Source organism: Mauremys reevesii, linkage group 2 (assembly GCF_016161935.1).
Source record: "Mauremys reevesii isolate NIE-2019 linkage group 2, ASM1616193v1, whole genome shotgun sequence".
NCBI classification, from domain to species: Eukaryota; Metazoa; Chordata; order Testudines; family Geoemydidae; genus Mauremys; species Mauremys reevesii.
In genome coordinates this window covers 25113794-25132927 of record NC_052624.1, presented here as the reverse complement: position 1 = coordinate 25132927, position 19134 = coordinate 25113794, and the positions used below count along the sequence as shown (strand labels likewise).

Here is a 19134-nt window from a genome sequence, read left to right as displayed (position 1 = left end):
ATCCACATGAAATTTCATTTGCCATTTTGTTGTCCAATCACTTAGCCCTGGTCTACACTGGAGGGGGGGTATCGATCTAAGTTACGTAACTTCAGCTACATGAATAACATAGCTGAAGTCAACGTACTTAGATCGACTTACCATGGTGTCTTCACTGCGGTGAGTCGACTACTGCCTCTCCCCTGTCGACTCTGCCTGCCGCTCTTGCGCTGGAGTACAGGAATCGACAGGTGAGGACTCCGGGGTCGATTTATCGCGTGTAAACTAGATGCGATAAATTGATCCCCGCTGGATCGATCACTGCCCGCCGATCCGGCGGGTAGTGTAGACATACCCTTAGTTTTGTGAGATCTTTTTGAAGTTCTTTGGTCTGCTTTGGTCTTAACTATCTTGAGCAGTTTAGTATCGTTTGCAAACTTTGCCACCTCACTGTTTACCCCTTTCTCCAGATCATTTATGAATAAGTTGAATATGAATAATATTTTACTAGGACAATACTGATTAGTGAATTATGAATTTTGAAATGATACCTCATGAGGCATACTTTGTACAAAATTTATCCTAGTCTTATAAAAGTGGTGAACATAGGGGTCCAGTCTGTCACATCAGCATTTTCAGTTCCTGTTGCTAGCAATTTTTTTGTAATTATCAAAGGACTTTCTTCCCTTTTGAATGTTCTAATAAGGTTGATAATGAGATCCCTTTAGAGTCTTGCTGTTCTTACAGAGTTTCTGTTTGAATTTGCTATGGCGGTTAAACACTATAACTTAGTTCTATGTCTTCCTTTTTATTTTCCTGTCCTTTTAGTTTAATCTTTTCTATTTTTTATTTTTTTAAATTAAGTACTGTGATGGGGAAGAACAGCCTTAAACATCTGAGCCTTTCTTTTTCCTTTTAATCCACTGAGCTACTTTGAACCACTGTATAAATTCTGATGCCAGTAAACCACAAATAGAATTGTGTGAATAACTGATTTTTTTTTGGTTGGGTGGCTGTACCAAAAGATAGAAATGGGGAAGGGGACCTTATTTTGGGTTGGATTAAATGTTTTTCATCTTGTTTTCAGGTTTTCTATTGTTAAAAAAAATTAATTGAAGTAAAATTTGAATCATAATCAAAACGTTTTGTTTCAGCATTGTTGAGAAGAAAGGCGTCAACTTTTTAGAATATTTTTCCGTTGACACAATTGGCAATTTGAAGCCAGTTCATGAAATGAAATGTTTTGGTAGCCTTGAATGCATTTTTCAGTGGGGGGGGGGAATTGTCTGAATAAGTTCACCCAGCTCTAACCACAAATAGTATCCAGTGGTGGGTTGATTAATGATAACTTAGTCTTCCTCCCTTTCTTTTCAAATGACTTCCGTTTTTGAAGGGTAGAATTATAGTAGGTCACTGCCAACTAAATTTCATGAGGGAGAGAGTAGTTCCTGTTATAGTCTTGGACAGCATGAAAGAAAAGTGTGAGCTGAAAGCTGCTTTCTGAAGGGCAGTTCGAAAATACTTGAGTCGTTTTAGTGATTTAATGTTTTGACATACATAGCAAAGGAATGCAGTACGGGGTTTCTGAGAATGTCCTTTATACTATAAATTCTGACGAGAAGTTTAAAAGAGAACCCACCCGCCCCATCCCTCAAAATAGAAAGTGATGGTAATACTCAGAGGTGTTCTTATATCTGAAGATTTTTATTTGTTGTTACAAGAAATACCCTAATATAACTATAGCTGAACAATTAGAGGTGAGGGAAGTCTTTTCACTCTATACATTTGACAACGCTTCCTTAATAAAAAGAACGAGTACTTGTGGCACCTTAAAGACTAACAAATTTATTATGCTCAAATAAATTTGTTAGTCTCTAAGGTGCCACAAGTACTCCTTGTTCTTTTTGCTGATACAGACTCACATGGCTACCTCTCTGAAACACTTTCCTAATAGTAAGTTTCACTGTTGCCCTGTATAATCAGTCACGTTTCCTTGTTCATGTGGACCTTTCACTCAAGAGGGGAGAGAAACTCCTAAAATAGGAAAGTGCCCCAAGTATTGATAGTGGGTCTCAGAAGCAAGTGTATCTTGATCTTTTTTAAACTAATATTTTAAATGGACAGTTTTCATGTTCACTATGTCCTTTTAATAGCCTCCCCAATATTATATAAAATGGAAACTATTTGAGTTGTATGATTAAAATTCACAGTAAATATATCAGCTCTCTGCTTCAGAGTAGAAAACAAAGTATTTAATAGCAATTGTGAAATTTGCACAATACAGGTGGGCTCCCTAGCAGGAGAACTGTCGTTATTCATTGCACCTCTGAAGCTGGATTTCAGGTGGCTGTATAGGATATGTCTACCCTCTTTGTGGCTTGGAGCTCCATTTCATGTGGAATCTGAGCTCTTGCTCTTAGGTAAACAGTGGGACGTGCCTTGGGAAAGGATCTAATTAGTCTGTTCTACCTATCCTAGCACATTAGTTAGGTGTATTTTCTAGGACATTCGTGTCTGTGGCCTTGTCTATGAGAAAGTTACACTGGTGTATTTTATATTGATTTAATTAGACCAGTGACCAATATGTCATTGAGGGATGATGGCTGCTCAAATGTTGCAGAAGGTTGCTTGTGCTCATTTTTGTGGCTGTGTGCATCCTTTTCTACCCCTTATTTATTAATGCATCAAAGGGCAGGATTTTGCCTGAAAGAAATGATGAGACCTTAAGTGGCTGCAGATGATATGCAAGCAAAATAATATGCATGCAGTGAATATCTGCTTGGTGATGGCAATAATCTAGGGATCTGAAGATGAAAGGGAGGAAGAAACAGTCCTTAAACTTAATATTTTGTTATGGGAATGTATTTGTACAGGATAATCCACATAGATTGACTCTGTCGATGAGTCCAGATGAAAGCTACTATGAAAAACAAGCAAAATTGGAAGCAGAAAAACTGAAACAAAAGGTTAATGCTCTTTCTGAAGAAGAGAAGAAACAAACGTATGAAAAAGGTTAGCATCTTGTAACTCTTTTTTAGTTCTGATAACGGTTTAAAAAAACGACAACCAGTTATTTTGTCACTTGTAGAGTATTTACAATTCTTTGATATATACCAGAAGTCAATCAGTATTTGTTTTGAAAGTGGAAGACTTTACTATTGATTTTTTTTTTAATAATCTCTGTGTGCTCGAATGTGCATGCAAAAGACAAATGTATGGTTAAAGACATCACCAATATATTCCACTATCTAGAGTACTCTTCACTTAAAGGAAGAAATTGATCAGAGCCTTGGAGAGGGGGAAGACTTTACTATTGATTTTTTTTTAATAATCTCTGTGTGCTCAAATGTGCATGCAAAAGACAAATGTATGGTTAAAGACATCACCAATATATTCCACTATCTAGAGTACTCTTCACTTAAAGGAAGAAATTGATCAGAGCCTTGGAGAGGGGGAAGGCAATGTTCTTTTTAATATTAATCTGCTAATACTAGAAACATATAATGAACTTGCTCTCAGGACAGCAGATATATCATCAGTTCCATCACTGTTGTTTGTATGAGCAAGTGAGAAGACCTGTATAACACTTCTGAAGAGTTTGAGCTTTCTTTATTGTTTCCAGCTTCTTTTGCTTACAAAGATAACTTTCAGAATGTGAACTGATACAATGATGTCTTTTTCAGGCTCCAGATTGTAGTCTCTCTAACATTGTAGTTTACTCAAGCAGCTCCCAAGTGAAATTAGCAGGACTTGGAATCTGTGTGCAACTGTGAAACATACAAACATCATGTTAGTTACACTCTTGGTACTTGGGAAAGCTATAAACATCAGAAGTAGGGCAGGCTATAAAGTATTCACCAAGGAAAAGGGAAACAAAGTCTAGAGGAGTAGAGAAGCTGCTTCAGAGTAGTCTGGAGGTTCTGGGCTTGGGAAAGGGAGAGCAGCTTGCTAGCAACTACGTGAGGTTGCCGACATTATAAGGTGAACTTGAGGGTTTTTTAAGCAACCACTAGCCAGAGGTGGATATAAAAGATAGAGGTTGAGGTTTTTCAAACAGACTAACAGATTTAGCCACACAACATGTAGCAAGGTCCAGAGAGAGAATTCTGGTGAGAATTCCAGGTGGATACTGAGCTTTTCACCTGAAAGCTGTGTTGCTATTAGCTTGAGGTCTTTGACATCTGGCTGGTAGGTGTCTGGTAAATATTTCGAGCTCTGGATCATGAGCTATCATAAAAAAGGGTGGAGCTAGAAACACTTTATTCTGTTAGGATGGTGATGGATTTTGTATGATGCCCTCTGATTTGCATTTCAGTAAAATACAATGACTATAATAGTTTATAAGAGCTGTTGGGAATGGGAAATATCACTCTTATCTGCCACAGAAATGTTTTTTCCCCCCCTTAGCTACCTAATTTCACTGGGTTTTGATAGCTTTTATTGGCAACCTTTAAGCATTAATCTTAATATTCTGCTTTATTAGGTTTGGAATTAATGGCTCTTCAAAGCAAACCTCAGGATACCTCCTGTCTCCCGGCTCTAAAAGTATCTGACATTGCGCCTACAATGCCATTCACTGAGCTGGAGATGGCATTTGCAGGTTAGTATACTTAAATCTTTTTATAAAATGAAGGAACAGTTTAATTTGCATTTTACTTTGAGAAGTAGAATGAATGGGAAATCAAAAGGCTTCATATATTTGGCAATATATTGGTTCAGACTTAGGCTTTTATTGCATATCCCCAAATCCAGGTTGCTCTAAGGTGGTTGCAACACTTGAAATACAATAAATAGCGTAACTCTTCCTATCTGGTCCAGGAGCTGTTCTGTTAATTGACGAGAATGAGTAATTGTAGATTACTTTTATTAATTATAAATAGATTAATTGTAGCAAAATCCTGAAAGTGATATTGGGTTGCACAAAATTTTCAGTGGGAGCCTTTCTGCAAAACAGCAGCTTTTGACAGCAGCAGTCGAAATGGACTAGAAGTACGTGTCTCAGATTCCCAAATTGTCTGGTTTTGTCATCTGTTAGCGGAGGCTATAGAACAGAATCTGCTGCTTTGGCAACTAAAAGTGGTAAGAAACATTATCCATCAGACTGAAATCATTGTTTTTTCCTCTATTCAATTTAAACAGGTGCATACTGAATAGTTGTTCTTTTGTTGCCAATTGCTAGCAAGTGAATATAATCTCCCAGTTATTACAGGAACCTGTACAGAATGAAAAATTACATTGGCCATCCACTAAATATCACCACTGGGCAGAATTCCAAAATGTACCTGTTTCTCTGGTGAGAAATAGAAAGGTATTTCTTTCAAAATTTAAATGTCATAATTGAGACCAATGCATAATTTAGTCAACCTACATTGTTGTGGTAACACATTATACTAATTAGAAAACACTTTTATAGCAGGAGCAGCATAATTAATTGTAATGAACTAAAACACCTCTGCCTCTAAGGAAATGTTGAAGGATCAAATTCTGGTCCCAGAGGATCATGTGAGAGCTGCTGACTATTAAAGGCAGTAGGGTCATTTGATACAAAAATTGAGTTACTTCAGGCAATCAGAGTTCAGAAATGTTTGGGTTTGTCTCAGTCATGTTGTTCCCTGAGTTTTGATAGATATTGACTTATGCAATCATGCTATACAGTGTTCCTTAGTAAGCATACTTAGTAAGCACACGAATCTTGTGGATAAGGGAGAAGCGGTATACCTAGACTTTAGTAAGGCATTTGATATGGTCTCGCATGATATTCTTATCAATAAACTAGGCAAATATAATTCACTATAAGGTGGGTGCATAACTGGCTGGATAACCATACTCACAGAGTAGTTATTAATGGTTCCCAATCCTGCTGGAAAGGTATAACAAATGGGGTTCTGCAGGGGTCTGTTTTGGGACCGGCTCTGTTCAATATCTTCATCAACGACTTAGATCTTGGCATAGAAAAAACGCTTTATTACGAGATGATATGATACTGGACTGGAGGGTGTGTCAGTCCACCCCCCCACTTTAGTTGGTTTGGTTCCCAAATGGGGACCTGCATTTCTAAAAAAAAAAAAAAATCCAGTTTAGATCCTGTAAAGCTGCCACCACCCAATAATGGTATATGTATTGGGACACAGTCCCCCAAATCCCTGGGGGATCCCAAAGCCCCAAATCCCAGGGAGTAAGTTAGTACACCTAGAAGAAATAAACCCCCCCCCCCTCCCCCCCCTCTCCTGAGAGAGAGGAGAGATACATGCAGAGCTCCCTCTCCTCCCCTTCCCTCCCCCTTTCCCTGGAAAGAAGGAAAGATCAAGATCAAAGTTAAAAGAGAAAAGAAAGAAAAAAGAAAGAAAAGAAAGAAACTAACTAAACAATACACACCAAGATGACACATCTCACTGGGTCTAAATCTCCTTTCTCTCTCTTTCTTTCTCAGTAAAAGTAAAACAGTAAAGAACTAAAAAAAATTAATAGCAAAACACAGAATTGCAAATACAGAAATAAAAAAATAAGAATACTAGTATATTAGTAATACTACTAGATAGAAAAGAAGAATAAGAATTGGAAGAACCTGGGAGGACTTGATTAAGATGTAAGATGTCTCTGCTCTCCCAAGAGAGAGAGAGGTATAACAAAGAACAGAAAAAAACTTCTGGGATTTGAAAATATCTTGTCCCTGATTGGTCCTCTGGTCAGGTGTCCACAGGTACTGCTTGTTAACCCTTTACAGGTAGAAAAAAACCTTAACCCTTAACTAACTGTTTATGACAGAGGGATTGCAACTGCTTTGGAGGACAGAGTCATAATTCAAAATGATCTGGACAAATTGGAGATATGGTCTGAGGTAAACCGGATGAAGTTTAACAAAGACAAATGCAAAGTGCTCCACTTAGGAAGGAAAAATCAGTTTCACACATACAGAATGGGAAGAGACTGTCTAGGAAGGAGTACGGCAGAAAGGGATCTAGGGGTTATAGTGGACCACAAGCTAAATAGCATCACACTGTTGACTCATGTTGCAAAAAAAGCAAACGTGATTCTGGGATGCATTAACAGGTGTGTTGTGAGCAAGACACGAGAAGTCATTCTTCCGCTCTACTCTGCCCTGGTTAGGCCTCAACTGGAGTATTGTGTCCAGTTCTGGGCACTAAATTTCAAGAAAGATGTTGCTCTTCTCTGGACCCTCTTCAATTTCTCCACAAGAATGATTAAAGGCCTAGAGAACATGACCTATGAAGGAAGGCTGAAAGAATTGGATTTGTTTAGTTTGGAAAAGAGAAGAGTGAGAGGGGACATGATAGCGGTTTTCAGGTATCTAAAAGGGTGTCATAAGGAGGAGGGAGAAAACTTGTTCACCTTAGCCTCTAAGGATAGAACAAGAAGCAATGGGCTTAAACTGCAGCAAGGGAGGTTTAGGTTAGACATTAGGAAAAAGTTCCCTACTGTCCAGGTGGTTAACCACCTGGAATAAATTGCCTAGGGAGGTTGTGGAATCTCCATCTCTGGAGATATTTAAGAGTAGGTTAGATAAATGTTTATCAGGGATGGTCTAGACAGTATTTGGTCCTGCCATGAGAGCAGGGGACTGGACTCAGTGACCTCTCGAGGTCACTTCCAGTCCTAGAATCTATGAATCTCTCTATTGTCAACTCTGTGCCACCTCAGTTTCTCTCTCATTTCAGCACAAGCAACCCCTCCCTCCAATTTACTTAAAATGGGGGAGGAGGAAAATAAAGCAAAGAAAATGGGGCTGAAAATTGCTTTATCTAGGGTTTTTTTAAATGATTGTTTCCTTCTTTTTCTCCTCCCCCCTCTTCTCCTGTACTACTCCAAACAATACCCTCCTTTCTTTCCCACAGGTCAGCAAGACTGTTGTCTCCACATCAATAACTACAATATATTTGGGTTTTCCACTTATTTACAATGAAAACATCACAGCTATTCTTTGGAGATGATGGGGTCCAGGGGAAAAGGGGCAAAGGTTTCCTTAGTGCAGTTTTCAAAAACAGTTTGTCTTTCAGTTGTTTGACTGCTTTCTCTTATTCTTGTATGCAGTGGTGTTCTAGCTGTGTCAGTCCCAGGATATTAGAGAGACAAGGTGGGTGAGGTAATATATTTTATAGGACCAACTTCTGTTCGGTGAGAGAGACAAGCTTTCAAGTTACACAGACCTGAAGAAGAGCTCTGTGTAACTCAAAAGGCTGTCTCTCACCAACAGTAGTTTATTGGTCCAAAATTATATATATTACCATACCTACTTTGTCCTTCTCTGACTCTAAAGTTTAAATATTTAATGATCTTTCTCAATCTGATAATTTGGAAGGTAATTCCTACTGAGTATAACTATATACTGGCCTAGAAAACTCGTGATTCAGTCCAGGACTCATAACAATACCTTCAATTAAAACAAGAAGTGGCTTCCTATTACCTTTGCAGTGTCAAAAATAACTCTAGTATAAAGTCCTTTTGGCAAATGTCATAGTTATGATGTGCTCAAAGTGAGGGATGCAGACTGCAATGTTTTTCTCTTGTTTATAGCTGATGAAATCCCTGTCCAGTACTGTGCTCAGCCTACCAATGGGATGGTTTATTTCAGAGCTGTTTCCAGCTTGAACACACTTCCAGAGGAACTCAAACCATATGTGCCACTCTTCTGCAGTGTCATTACTAAGTAAGATGATTTAGCATATTTGAAGCTGTGAGGATGCTATGATGTGTTACAATACATGGAAATGATATTGATAGAAAGCAATCGTTCTAGGAATTGTTCACAATCTTACCTCTGTTGTCTGTAATTTCAGTGATGCTTCAATAGTGCAAATAATTTTGATTATGGGGGAGGGTCTGAGACAGTTAGCCAGTAAGTTTGTAAACCACTTGATTTATCAAATACATTTTTAATACACTCTTTTGTTTTTTAATTATTTTCTTTGTTTAATAGCATATATTGAGTATCTGCTGACATTTAAAAAGAAAACAAAAACTAGTGTCTTTATTAATGAAAACCCCCCATGTATTTGATAATGCCTCAGATTACTTAAACTTACCCTTCTGAGTTACATTGTGTATTTGTATTGGACAACTTGGATTGTTGCTGGTTTTACTATATGATTGAACTTGGTGGAAATAAAACACTACTTTTTTTTACAGAATGGGCTGTGGAGCCCTTGGTTACAGAGAGCAAGCCCAGCAAATGGAGCTAAAAACAGGTGGCATGTCTGTCAGCCCACACATCATTCCAGATGATTCACATCTGGATGCGTATGAACAGGTAAATCATAACAAAACATATGCGGTTGTGTTACACGGACTGCACTGTAGTTAAGGGTGGAGCAAAATTTCTCCATAAAGTAGGCACTTAATGTTGAACACTTCAGTGATTTCAAAACATGTTGGGCTGAAAATTGGTGTAGAAGTGGGCTTTTGTTGACTTAGGGAACATATACATTTCACCATCACAGTAACTTACCTTTATCCCAAAGGTAACGTTTAACATGACTATTTATCTTCACATTGGTTTTTTTTATAACCTTTCTTACCACAGTATCCAAGTAGCATAAAAGAAGCTAAGCAACAAAAGATGTTTTCCTGTTTCAATTCTTCCATGACAAAGGGGCATGGCATAATAAGTGTAGGACTTTTTAATATATATATAAACTTGGAAGGTTTAGATTTTTGTCAGAAAGCATTGATTTCACTGTACACACACAGACCAAAATATATTTCCATCAATGATAATGGAAATTTACAGATAGGCAAAGTAAGAAAAAAGTTGCTTGAAAATTTATTAGTTTGATGTAAGGCTATTTACTTTATATTTTGACATGTGATGTTGATAATTTGTGTTATGATGGTTAAAGTTTTAACAATTTGATTCTCAACATTTACTGTCATTAAAAAATTGTCTGACCTTCTCAATAGTCTGATCTCCCCCAGTTTAAATGAATATAATTTTGAAAATGCTTTAAAGATAGACATTGATATTGACAGATATTATAAAATAATAAAAAAAATAGAATGCTGCCAAACCTACATATGTAGTGCACTAGGAATGTATAGTTAAGAAATATTCAACATTGAGTATTCATATTCAAATTCATATGGTGTCTGACTTCTTAGGACTTCCCCACTTAACTCAATTAAGACTCTTATTTTTTCTTAATGTTGACCTGTTGTGATCCTCTTCTCCTGCTGTAACTGCTTTGCAGTAGTTACTGCCCACAGTGTATGGAGAGAGGGGAACCAGTATACCTGAAAGGTTCTTTAGGGGATTAGATTAGGGACTCATTTGTAGGAGCTTTCTATCGCCTGAATAGCTTTTTTTTGATCCAGAGTCCCACTGCCTTTCTTCTACACCACATTTAACTACCATCTGGATGTGATGGGCTGACATAGAGGCACAGAAGCTGGCTCTTACTGTCACATGGGGGAGGGTTTACCCTATAGTAGGGAAGGTACCGTTCATGTAGAGCTATGTAACTACACCTCTTGTCTGCTCTGCAGTTTTAGCAGCGGGACTCTCTTGAATTAAGTGTAAATCTGGTGGTTGTTTTGTGATGTAGGCCATTAGGACTGTAGACACTGTGGAATCACTTTCATAAAATGCTACCACATGTTTCTCCAGCCTTTATTTCAGTTGTCTTCTGTTGGTTTATCCTGTGTGTGAAGTATCTTCATTTTTCCTATAGGGTGTGCTCTTTTCTTCTCTGTGCCTGGATAGAAATCTGCCAGACATGATGCACTTATGGAGTGAAATCTTTAACAAGTAGTGTATTGGCTTTTTGTGTGTTTTTGGGCCCTCTTCTACCTTCCCCTCTCTCTCTCCAAAAAAAAATTCCTACTTTCTTTTTCTGGGGCAATTCTGATTTTTGCATAGCTTAATTTTAACATGCTCTAAATCAAAATATTCTGCTCTCTATACAAACCATATTATGCATTAATCAGCTGAATGGGTAAATGCTAGTTTTAGAACTTATCACAAGGAACCATTTAATATTTTAAAGCAGACTAGAACATTTCTGCATGAGATCTGGAGAATTCTTGTGTTTTTTCTCCATTGTTCCTTTGTCTGGGTTTTTCTTTTTTTCTTTTAATGAAATTGTACTATTGTAGCAAGTGACTGTTGTTTTCTCCCTTTCCGATACAGCCCACACTTTGAAGAAGAGGAGCATTTTAGAGTACTGGTTAAGATGACTGCGCAAGAACTGTCAAATGGAATTCCTGATTCTGGGCATTTATATGCATCTGTTCGAGCTAGCAAAACCCTTACACCTGCCGGAGAGTTACAAGAAATGTTTAATGGCATGGATCAGGTAAAGGGGAGGTGGTTCATTTAACTGATGTCAAACTCTTATATAATGCTGTGCTTATTAATGCTGATGTATACACTACCTACACATTTGCTGATTATTTCTTCCCTCCTTTTCAGGTGAAACTGATTAAGCGAATTGCAGAAATGTCTGATATTAAACCAGTACTACGCAAACTACCACGCATTAAGAAATATTTATTAAACAGTGATAACATGAGGTGAGAACCTGTTAATGTTCCTTTTCTGTTAATAGTCAACGAAAAATCTTAATGTTCCTAAACTCATGTAATTAGGTTGGAGAAGTTCCTGCTTCTAAGCACAATTGCCAACTTTCATGCCGTAAATAAGCACCCTGACTTTCACGATAAGCCGAAAGTCAAGCTAAACCCATTTCAAAACAAGGCTAAAATAAACCAATCCCTAAGAACCCCAACACTCTGTGACTAGATCCCCTGGCGGAGAGTCTGGGACTGTGGTGGACCTGCTGTGCACCCCTGATTCTAGCCCCTGCTTGCTGGGAGCTGATCAAAAAAAAGAAGCAAGCTGCTATGAGCCAAACTAGCTACAAGCCAAAAACTAGCCAACAAGCAACTCACAAGCCAATTAAGCCAAAACCAAGCCCAAGTTCTGTGTTTTGGGGGTTTTTTTAGTGGCTTTGGCATATCTGCTTCTAAGGAGAAATACTGAGGTCTTGGAATCCACTTCATATTTAAATATTGAGAAAGATGAGTGAAATGCTAAAGTCAAAATGCTTACACTCAGGCACAGTAATTTCAAAAGTTACTATTGAAGTACTAAACTTGTTCTGAATTTGTTAATTTGCAGGATATTGTACCTTAATTTGGGGGCAGGGAAATGACCTAGGTGTAGTTTTTCTTTATTAAATGCAAGAATCTGTGGTAAAGATTTAGTTGTAAAGAAAGAATTGGTAATAGTGGTGTGGAGAGATTGCCTTTTAAAGCTTAAACATAGTTTAGCTGTCTCTTCAGGGCAGGAATGCCAGGTTGTCAACAGAGTGATAAATCTGATGCTGTTGGAAAAGTTTTGATTCACTGTCTTGGGAAAAGCAATGAGAATCCAATGGGAGTTTCTCATGACAGTGCACTGGTGGTATATTGCAGTCAGAATTGTCAATGCTTTCCTTATTTACAGCTGTAATTTGTCTTTATCAGAGTCACTGGCACAGAGATTTTCTGAGATTTGGATGATGCTTTAAAAAAAAAGTGTACAAGGACAGGAAATAGATGAAATCTAAAAGGTTGTAAAACTACAAGAAACATGTTACTATGTGTAAGGGTTTTGTTTTTTAAACAGATGTTCAGTGAATGCTACACCTCAACAGATGTCACAAGCATCTAAAGAAGTAGAAAACTTTTTAAAAGGCATCACTAGAAGCAAAAAAGAGAGAAAACCTGTCCGCCCCCATGTGATTGAGGTATGCAGAAAGATCTGATTTGTGAGTAAAATTTGTCGTTAGCCACTATTTTTGAGTTAATATACTGAATAAGATTAATAGTAGACAGACTAATGCTGTGTAGCATACGAATGGAAGGCAAAAGGTGTGGTGAACTTATACACATCCTGTCCATACAAAGAGGCTTGTGACTTCTCAAAAAGAAATCAGTTCCTTTGGGATGCAATGTGACCTTCAAACTGCCTAGCTAATGTGCACTTTTTACTGTTTAGTTATTCAACTCCGTGATGATGAAAACAGTTTATAATGCCATCTAGTGTAAATATTTTCTGGGTAGAATATCAATCTGCTGGGCCACAAACTATTTATCTATTTAAGGGGTGGATGGACATTTTAGGAAAAATCTAAAACAGTAGCTTCTCACACAGCTAATGAAAAATGTGCTTCCTTCTGCCCCTGAACATCACAGCTTTCTCTTTTGGGCACATCTCTAGGAGAATGTATAAACCTCTTTGTGGTTTCAGTGGAAGGACTCCTCTTGATTGATTAGGTGGGGGTTGAACTTCATTGAACTGATTTCAACTATTGGGACTTGTACTCCACACCCTGATTGCTGTTTCAGGTGTTGGGGAGGAGGGATTTTTTTTCCCTCCCATCACGTGGGTCCTGTCACGTCTCTCTAGCTGAGCTCCATTTAAGATGTATTCCAGAGAGAAATATCTCGTGCCATGCAGCTCCTCCAAACAGTCATTCAGCTGTAGAATAACTCCTTCCTGGGCTAGGACATCTAGCAAAGTATTATACGTGCTCAGTGGTGTTCACACTCAGGTGGAGCAAATTCTAATCTATGATCATGGACCATATAAGACAACTGAAATAAGCTTTAAGGACTGCGTCCAAGACAGGAGTAACTTGTGTAAATCTCTTGGTCTACTGCAAGATAGAAGGGATTGAGAAGCCCACAGTCATTGTCTAAAGCCTGGCAATACAGCCCTTAAGAATTTCAGGTGGTTATATGACACAGCTTTTTGCCAGGTTACCCATGAGATGAAGTCCTTTTTGATGTTTCCTCATAAATGCAAGGAAAAACAAGTAATCGGAGTACCTTGATGTTTGTAGGGGAAGGAGGGCAAAAGGTGATGCATGACCCTAGAGGGAAAAACAGGGGAGTTTTTGTAATATTCCTTATCCTGACTTTTGAAAACTCTAATACAAAGTCCTATATTTATAGAAGTCTCCAGAGCCTGTGCCTGTTGGAAGGGAAGGGCTTAATTGTTCACAAATCACAAGGAAACTAATTACTGTAAGTACAGTTTTTTACTTTAGTTAATCATATTACTGATCTAATTGGCCCTTTTTATGGTTATTGCAGTGAACAGTACTCTCCAGTTATTCATGCTTGCCTGAAATATGGGGTGCCTTCTCATCCTGCACTGTCATTGGATACTGTCCTTGGAACTTCCAAGGCCTGTGGCCATGAAATCTGACCCTCGCCTCACCCTGACATGCTGCCTCAGCTTAGGCTTCTTACTAGTTCTCCTTTTGGCTCTACTTGGCCCCGATGGCTTTGTTTCACACAGACATCCCACCCCACCCCCGTTTACTGAGAATAATTCATTTTGTTTTTGTGGTATTTGAATATCTGATATTAGGTGGGATGAATGGTTAGTTCTGAAGGCATTGCAGAGAGGAGAGGGTTATGCAGATCAGAACTCCTAGTCCAGTAAGGTACAGGGATTGCATAACTGAGAATGTGTAGTGTGATGATGAGGCAGTATTTGTACAACATCCCTGTGCTGTAGTAGACCAAGACAATTTCAGCATGTCTGATAGTATTACAAGGGGGCATGTGCAGAGTTTCATCATTTTTTAACAAAATAACCAGTGCTAGGTTGAATGCTTGGGTGCTGGTGTTTGAGTGTGTCAGGCTCTTATTAAGAAGTATGCAATGGTACTAATATTCTCAAATGAATGGACTGCTGTACCTACTTAAAATGTCTAACTGCCCAGTTAATCAACCCAGATGCAATTTTCTCTCAGGAGCCTACCTTCAAACCATGTCAGATGAAGACCCATTTTCTACTTCCCTTCCCAGTGAATTATGTTGGAGAATGCATTCGAACTGTTCCCTACACAGCTCCGGACTATGCAAGGTAGGGAATAGAAAGGATCAGCAGTGTAACACAGCACATAAAAATAAAATGGACCTAGTTTTATAATGAAAACCATTAACCAGGATTTATGCAGAAATTCTTCTGTAGGTGCTGGTCTCCGTGTATGTGTGCCAAGCTCCCGAGTCCAGAAATTCTAACAGGCCGAGTCCGTTGGCCCACACATGCGCAATAGTTCACCTTGTGCACCAGATCCAGGACATAAGAGTAGTGTGGGTCAACACCTCTCCAGTTCCTTCTTACTGCCGCATGGCCTGAGTTGGAATCCCTGTGTCCATATATTTCTCCAGCTTTTATCCTTATACTTTGTAAATACATTTCTAAATAGGGTATAGTTTATATTAGCATAGGTAAGGTATTTCCCCCCATACTGGGGACTCCCTTCCTGTGGTCTGGGACTGTGTTTTAAAGTCCTAGGTTTCAAGAACCATCTCCCCTGCCCTTGCTCCTTTTCCATGAAGGACAATCACCAACCCTGTCTCTATTGTTTGGGTGAGACACATTGCTGTAAAGTGCAGCATCTGTCACACTTTTCTGCTGCGAACTTGCAAAGCTTGTGAACTTCGATTAAGAAAACATCTTATGGAGAAGGCTAGGGAGACCCTCTCCCTCCGCCCCCTGTACATTTGCCCCATCAGATGAGTAGCACCCCTCTGACCACGAGCTTAGGAGCGGAATGTACAAAAACTCCTCTTCCTGAGTTTCCCATGAGACTAAGGAACACTCTCTGATGCTCGTAAGGCAAGATGGCCTTCTGGATCTGTCTGTGAAGGAAAGGAACCTTCCCCGAGCCCATCCAAGCTGGGTGAGCATTTGTGTGCAAATCTGATGGGTCCTGGACCACCAAAGAACCCCAAGTTGGAGGGTAACGTATGCAAAAAGGAGCCATTGGTAGCTCCGGCTCCAAAACACAAGGACTGACACCCACTGGCTCAATCCAGAAGTGCTGGGCCTGATTCTTCCTCAGTACTGTCCCATCCTCCTAAGGACCACCTGGTTACAGATCCCTGGGATGAGTCGGAATCATCAGTCCTGACTGTTGGAATGCCTCAAGCACTGAGTCTTATGGATGCTTTTATACTACACTGGAGGATATATTCCTCCCTTATGCTCAGTCTTTTTTCTTCTCTGGCCTGGTGCTTGTGAGGGACGTTGCCACAGTAGAGGACAAAGCTGTGTTTTGTTGTCACTGGAGCCATCCCTTGTCCAACCCTCCGGTATTGTTGGTCCCACCAGTGAAGTGTGAGAGCAATTGTCAGACTTGGATAGGATGCTCTTGCTGTTCCGTCATCTCCTTGTAGAGAGCTGAGCCATGATAGGCTGTCAAGGAGATTTGAGCATCATCCTCCCAGATCTGACTTCCCTAGGGATCCCTAGTGCACAGTGTCATGGGCTGCACATCACATTCAGTCGATCCTGCCTTTTTGGCCTTATTGAGGGCCCTGGCATCCCTGTCCTGGATCTGCTGGTATTGACAGGAAACTCATTTTTGTCTTCAGATGAAGCCGTCACTCAATTCTCACTATCTTCACCGAATGACTATAGGCAATACCAGGAGCTATTTCATACAATTGCTGGTGACCTCCAGACACCACTGGAGGAGGTCCAGGATTCCGCATCTGGTCAAAGCAAGGTGGCGCTCCTGATTAACAAAGCAATCATGGAGCCAGCCAGAATAGTCTGGCACACTCCAGACTCATACACCACCGCATCTAAGAGGGCTGAGAGATGCTATTATGTCCCTCCCAGAGGGGCTAAATTTTTCTTCTCCCACCCAGCGCACAACTCCAATGCAGCCATGGAGAGAGCAAGGCCACAGCATCTCAAGACCACCCTGGCTGACAAGGGCTCAAAGACATTGGACCTTAGGGGGAAAACGGGCTTCTCTTCTATGAGCTTAGAATTCTGTATCGCTAACTATCAGGCCTCATTAGTGAAATAGGATTTTAAGGACAACTTTCCCTCTGATGGCAGAGCCCAGTTTCAGTCTCTCTAGAGGAGGGCAAATTAGTAGCTAAGGCTTCCTTTCAAGCTGCGGTAGATGCAGCTGACACTGCATCCAGAGACTTATCCACTGGCATAGTCATAAGGCATGAGTCTTAGCTTCACTACTCACAGTTTCCCAGGGGGGTCCAGAACACCAAACAGGACCTGCCTTTTGATGAGCTGAGTTTGTTCATTGAGAAAATGGACAAGTCCCTGCACTTGTTGAAAGACTCAGGGATGACTCTACACTCCCTGGAGCTTTACACCTCAGCCCCGTGGAGAATGCAACAAAGGGAGGGATAAAGACCAAGGCCACCCCCTCAACAGTCAATGCTTAGCCTTCCTGTAAATGACAGGATTCAGAGACTTTGATTTTCAGCCACCTCTACTACCATGACCCCTGCCCATTCTCAGCCACTTGCCATGGGCTACTTTTGATGCACAGCTGAGATCCATCTACCATTATTGATGCCAGTCACTTCAACCCCCATGATCTTTGTGGGCCACTTCACACTTTTCTCCCACAATTAGGATTCCATCATGACAGACAGTTGTGGCCTAGAAATTATACATCAAGGATACTCCATAGAGTTTTGCCCTTCCTCCCTCCACGCAACCCTCCTTCCCAGTCTCCCTTCAAGGATCACTTTTACAAGGTGATTCTTTGCCAGGCATCCCTCCCTCCTATGAGGGACAATATAGAGCAGTACCACCTCATTGTCAAGGAAAGTGGGTACTTCTAAGTCCCCAGAAAAGGCAAAAAGTGGAGACCCATTCTGGACCTTCAACAGCTGAACAGTTTTATTCAAAAGTCAAAGTTCAGGACAGGAGAGAATGTTGTTCGTGGCTCTTGACATGAAGAATCCTTATTTCCATGTAGATATTCAACTGTCCCACAAAAAGTTCCTTCATTTCTAGTGGCGCAAGAGCATTTCCAGTTCAGAGTCCTCCCCCTTTGGACTGATGACAGTGCCCAAAGTATTCATAGAGGTCTTCTCTATGGTGGCAGCCCAATTGAGACAGGGTTACATACGGGTTTTCCCGTATCTCAGTGCCTGGGTCCTGGTAGGTGGATCTGGCCCAGAGGTCTGTTTGGCAACTTTGTTCCCGCTGCAGCTGTTAGCAGCAGTAGGAGTCTGTGTAAACAAAGAAAAGTCCATTTTAACACCCACACAGACGATAAGCTTTATCAGAGCGACACTGGACTCCACTACAGCAAGAGCTTTTCTCCCCATGGAAATATTTCAGCTAATGAGTCATTTGATAGCACAGATTACTCACAGACCAAGAATTACACTCAGGATGTGCCTTTTTCTCCTAGGCCACATGGCCTCATGCAGTTATGTGACTCATTCCCCAGGTTTCATAATGCTGCTTACAAGCCTGGCTCTGTTCAGTGTACTCATCAGAAAAGGATCACATTAACACCAGGGTAACTATTCCCACCGGAGTCATCGTTTCTCTTACTTGGTGGTCGAACCCAGATCAAGTGAGAGCAGAGGCGACGTATGGGACGGTACGCAGATCACGTGCCCCCCAAGATTTCTCCCAAGCTTTCAGTCCCACTTGGTCACATGATGTGGCCAGGCCTGGTCTCTGTGTGGCATCTGCCAGAGCCAGCAAGCTGTGAGCCGCGCCCCATCGGGAGAGGTAGGAGCAACAGCTGGGAGCTGCAGGGAGGGGCCTGCTGCTTTCCAGGTAGGGAGACAGGTTAAGGCGGGAGACTTGCCTGGGACGGGGTTCTGGGGTGGCCATACATTTAAATTGTAACCCCTGCACTATCAGCAGGTACGGGTCGTCTCTGAGTGAGAGTGGGCTTCCCCTTTGTCACTCCCACCTCTACCAGAGTCACCATTGTAACAGACTCCTCCCTTATGGGTTGGGGTGTTAACCTGAACAACCCAGTGTCTGTCTTTCTGCAGTAGATGGACATTCTATCTTTATTCATCCTACAACAGTGAGGCTTATGAAAGGTCTAATTAGAACCTTTCTGCTAATCATCAAACCTACACTCAGTGGGCCCTCAATCTTGTACTGTCAGCACTCACTGGGCTGCCATTTGAACCTTTGGAACCATGTTCCTCCTGTCATATTATTTATTAGTGGCTATCACCTCAGATGGTGGGCAAGATGGGAGCCCTCATGGCAGACCAACTGACTACTTTTTTTTCACAAGGGAAAGGTCTTTCTTTGATTGAATCCTTAATTTCTCCCCAAGGTTATTTTGGAATTTCATGGCAACTAAGCTATCCCAAAACACCATACCTCTGTTAAAGAAG

The 19134-nt window shown here is 40.5% G+C and overlaps 1 protein-coding gene across 1 annotated transcript in view; it reads left to right on the top strand.

The window, feature by feature from the left end:
- Positions 1-19134, top strand: part of PITRM1 (pitrilysin metallopeptidase 1) — a 49624-nt gene that overhangs the window by 20906 nt on the left and 9584 nt on the right. The window contains exons 14-23 of the mRNA XM_039526310.1: positions 2853-2991; positions 4463-4579; positions 8512-8644; positions 9124-9244; positions 10662-10738; positions 11120-11285; positions 11402-11502; positions 12599-12719; positions 13930-14001; positions 14739-14851. Of these exons, the coding sequence (XP_039382244.1) occupies positions 2853-2991; positions 4463-4579; positions 8512-8644; positions 9124-9244; positions 10662-10738; positions 11120-11285; positions 11402-11502; positions 12599-12719; positions 13930-14001; positions 14739-14851 (1160 nt within the window). The remainder of the gene's footprint in view (positions 1-2852; positions 2992-4462; positions 4580-8511; positions 8645-9123; positions 9245-10661; positions 10739-11119; positions 11286-11401; positions 11503-12598; positions 12720-13929; positions 14002-14738; positions 14852-19134) is intronic.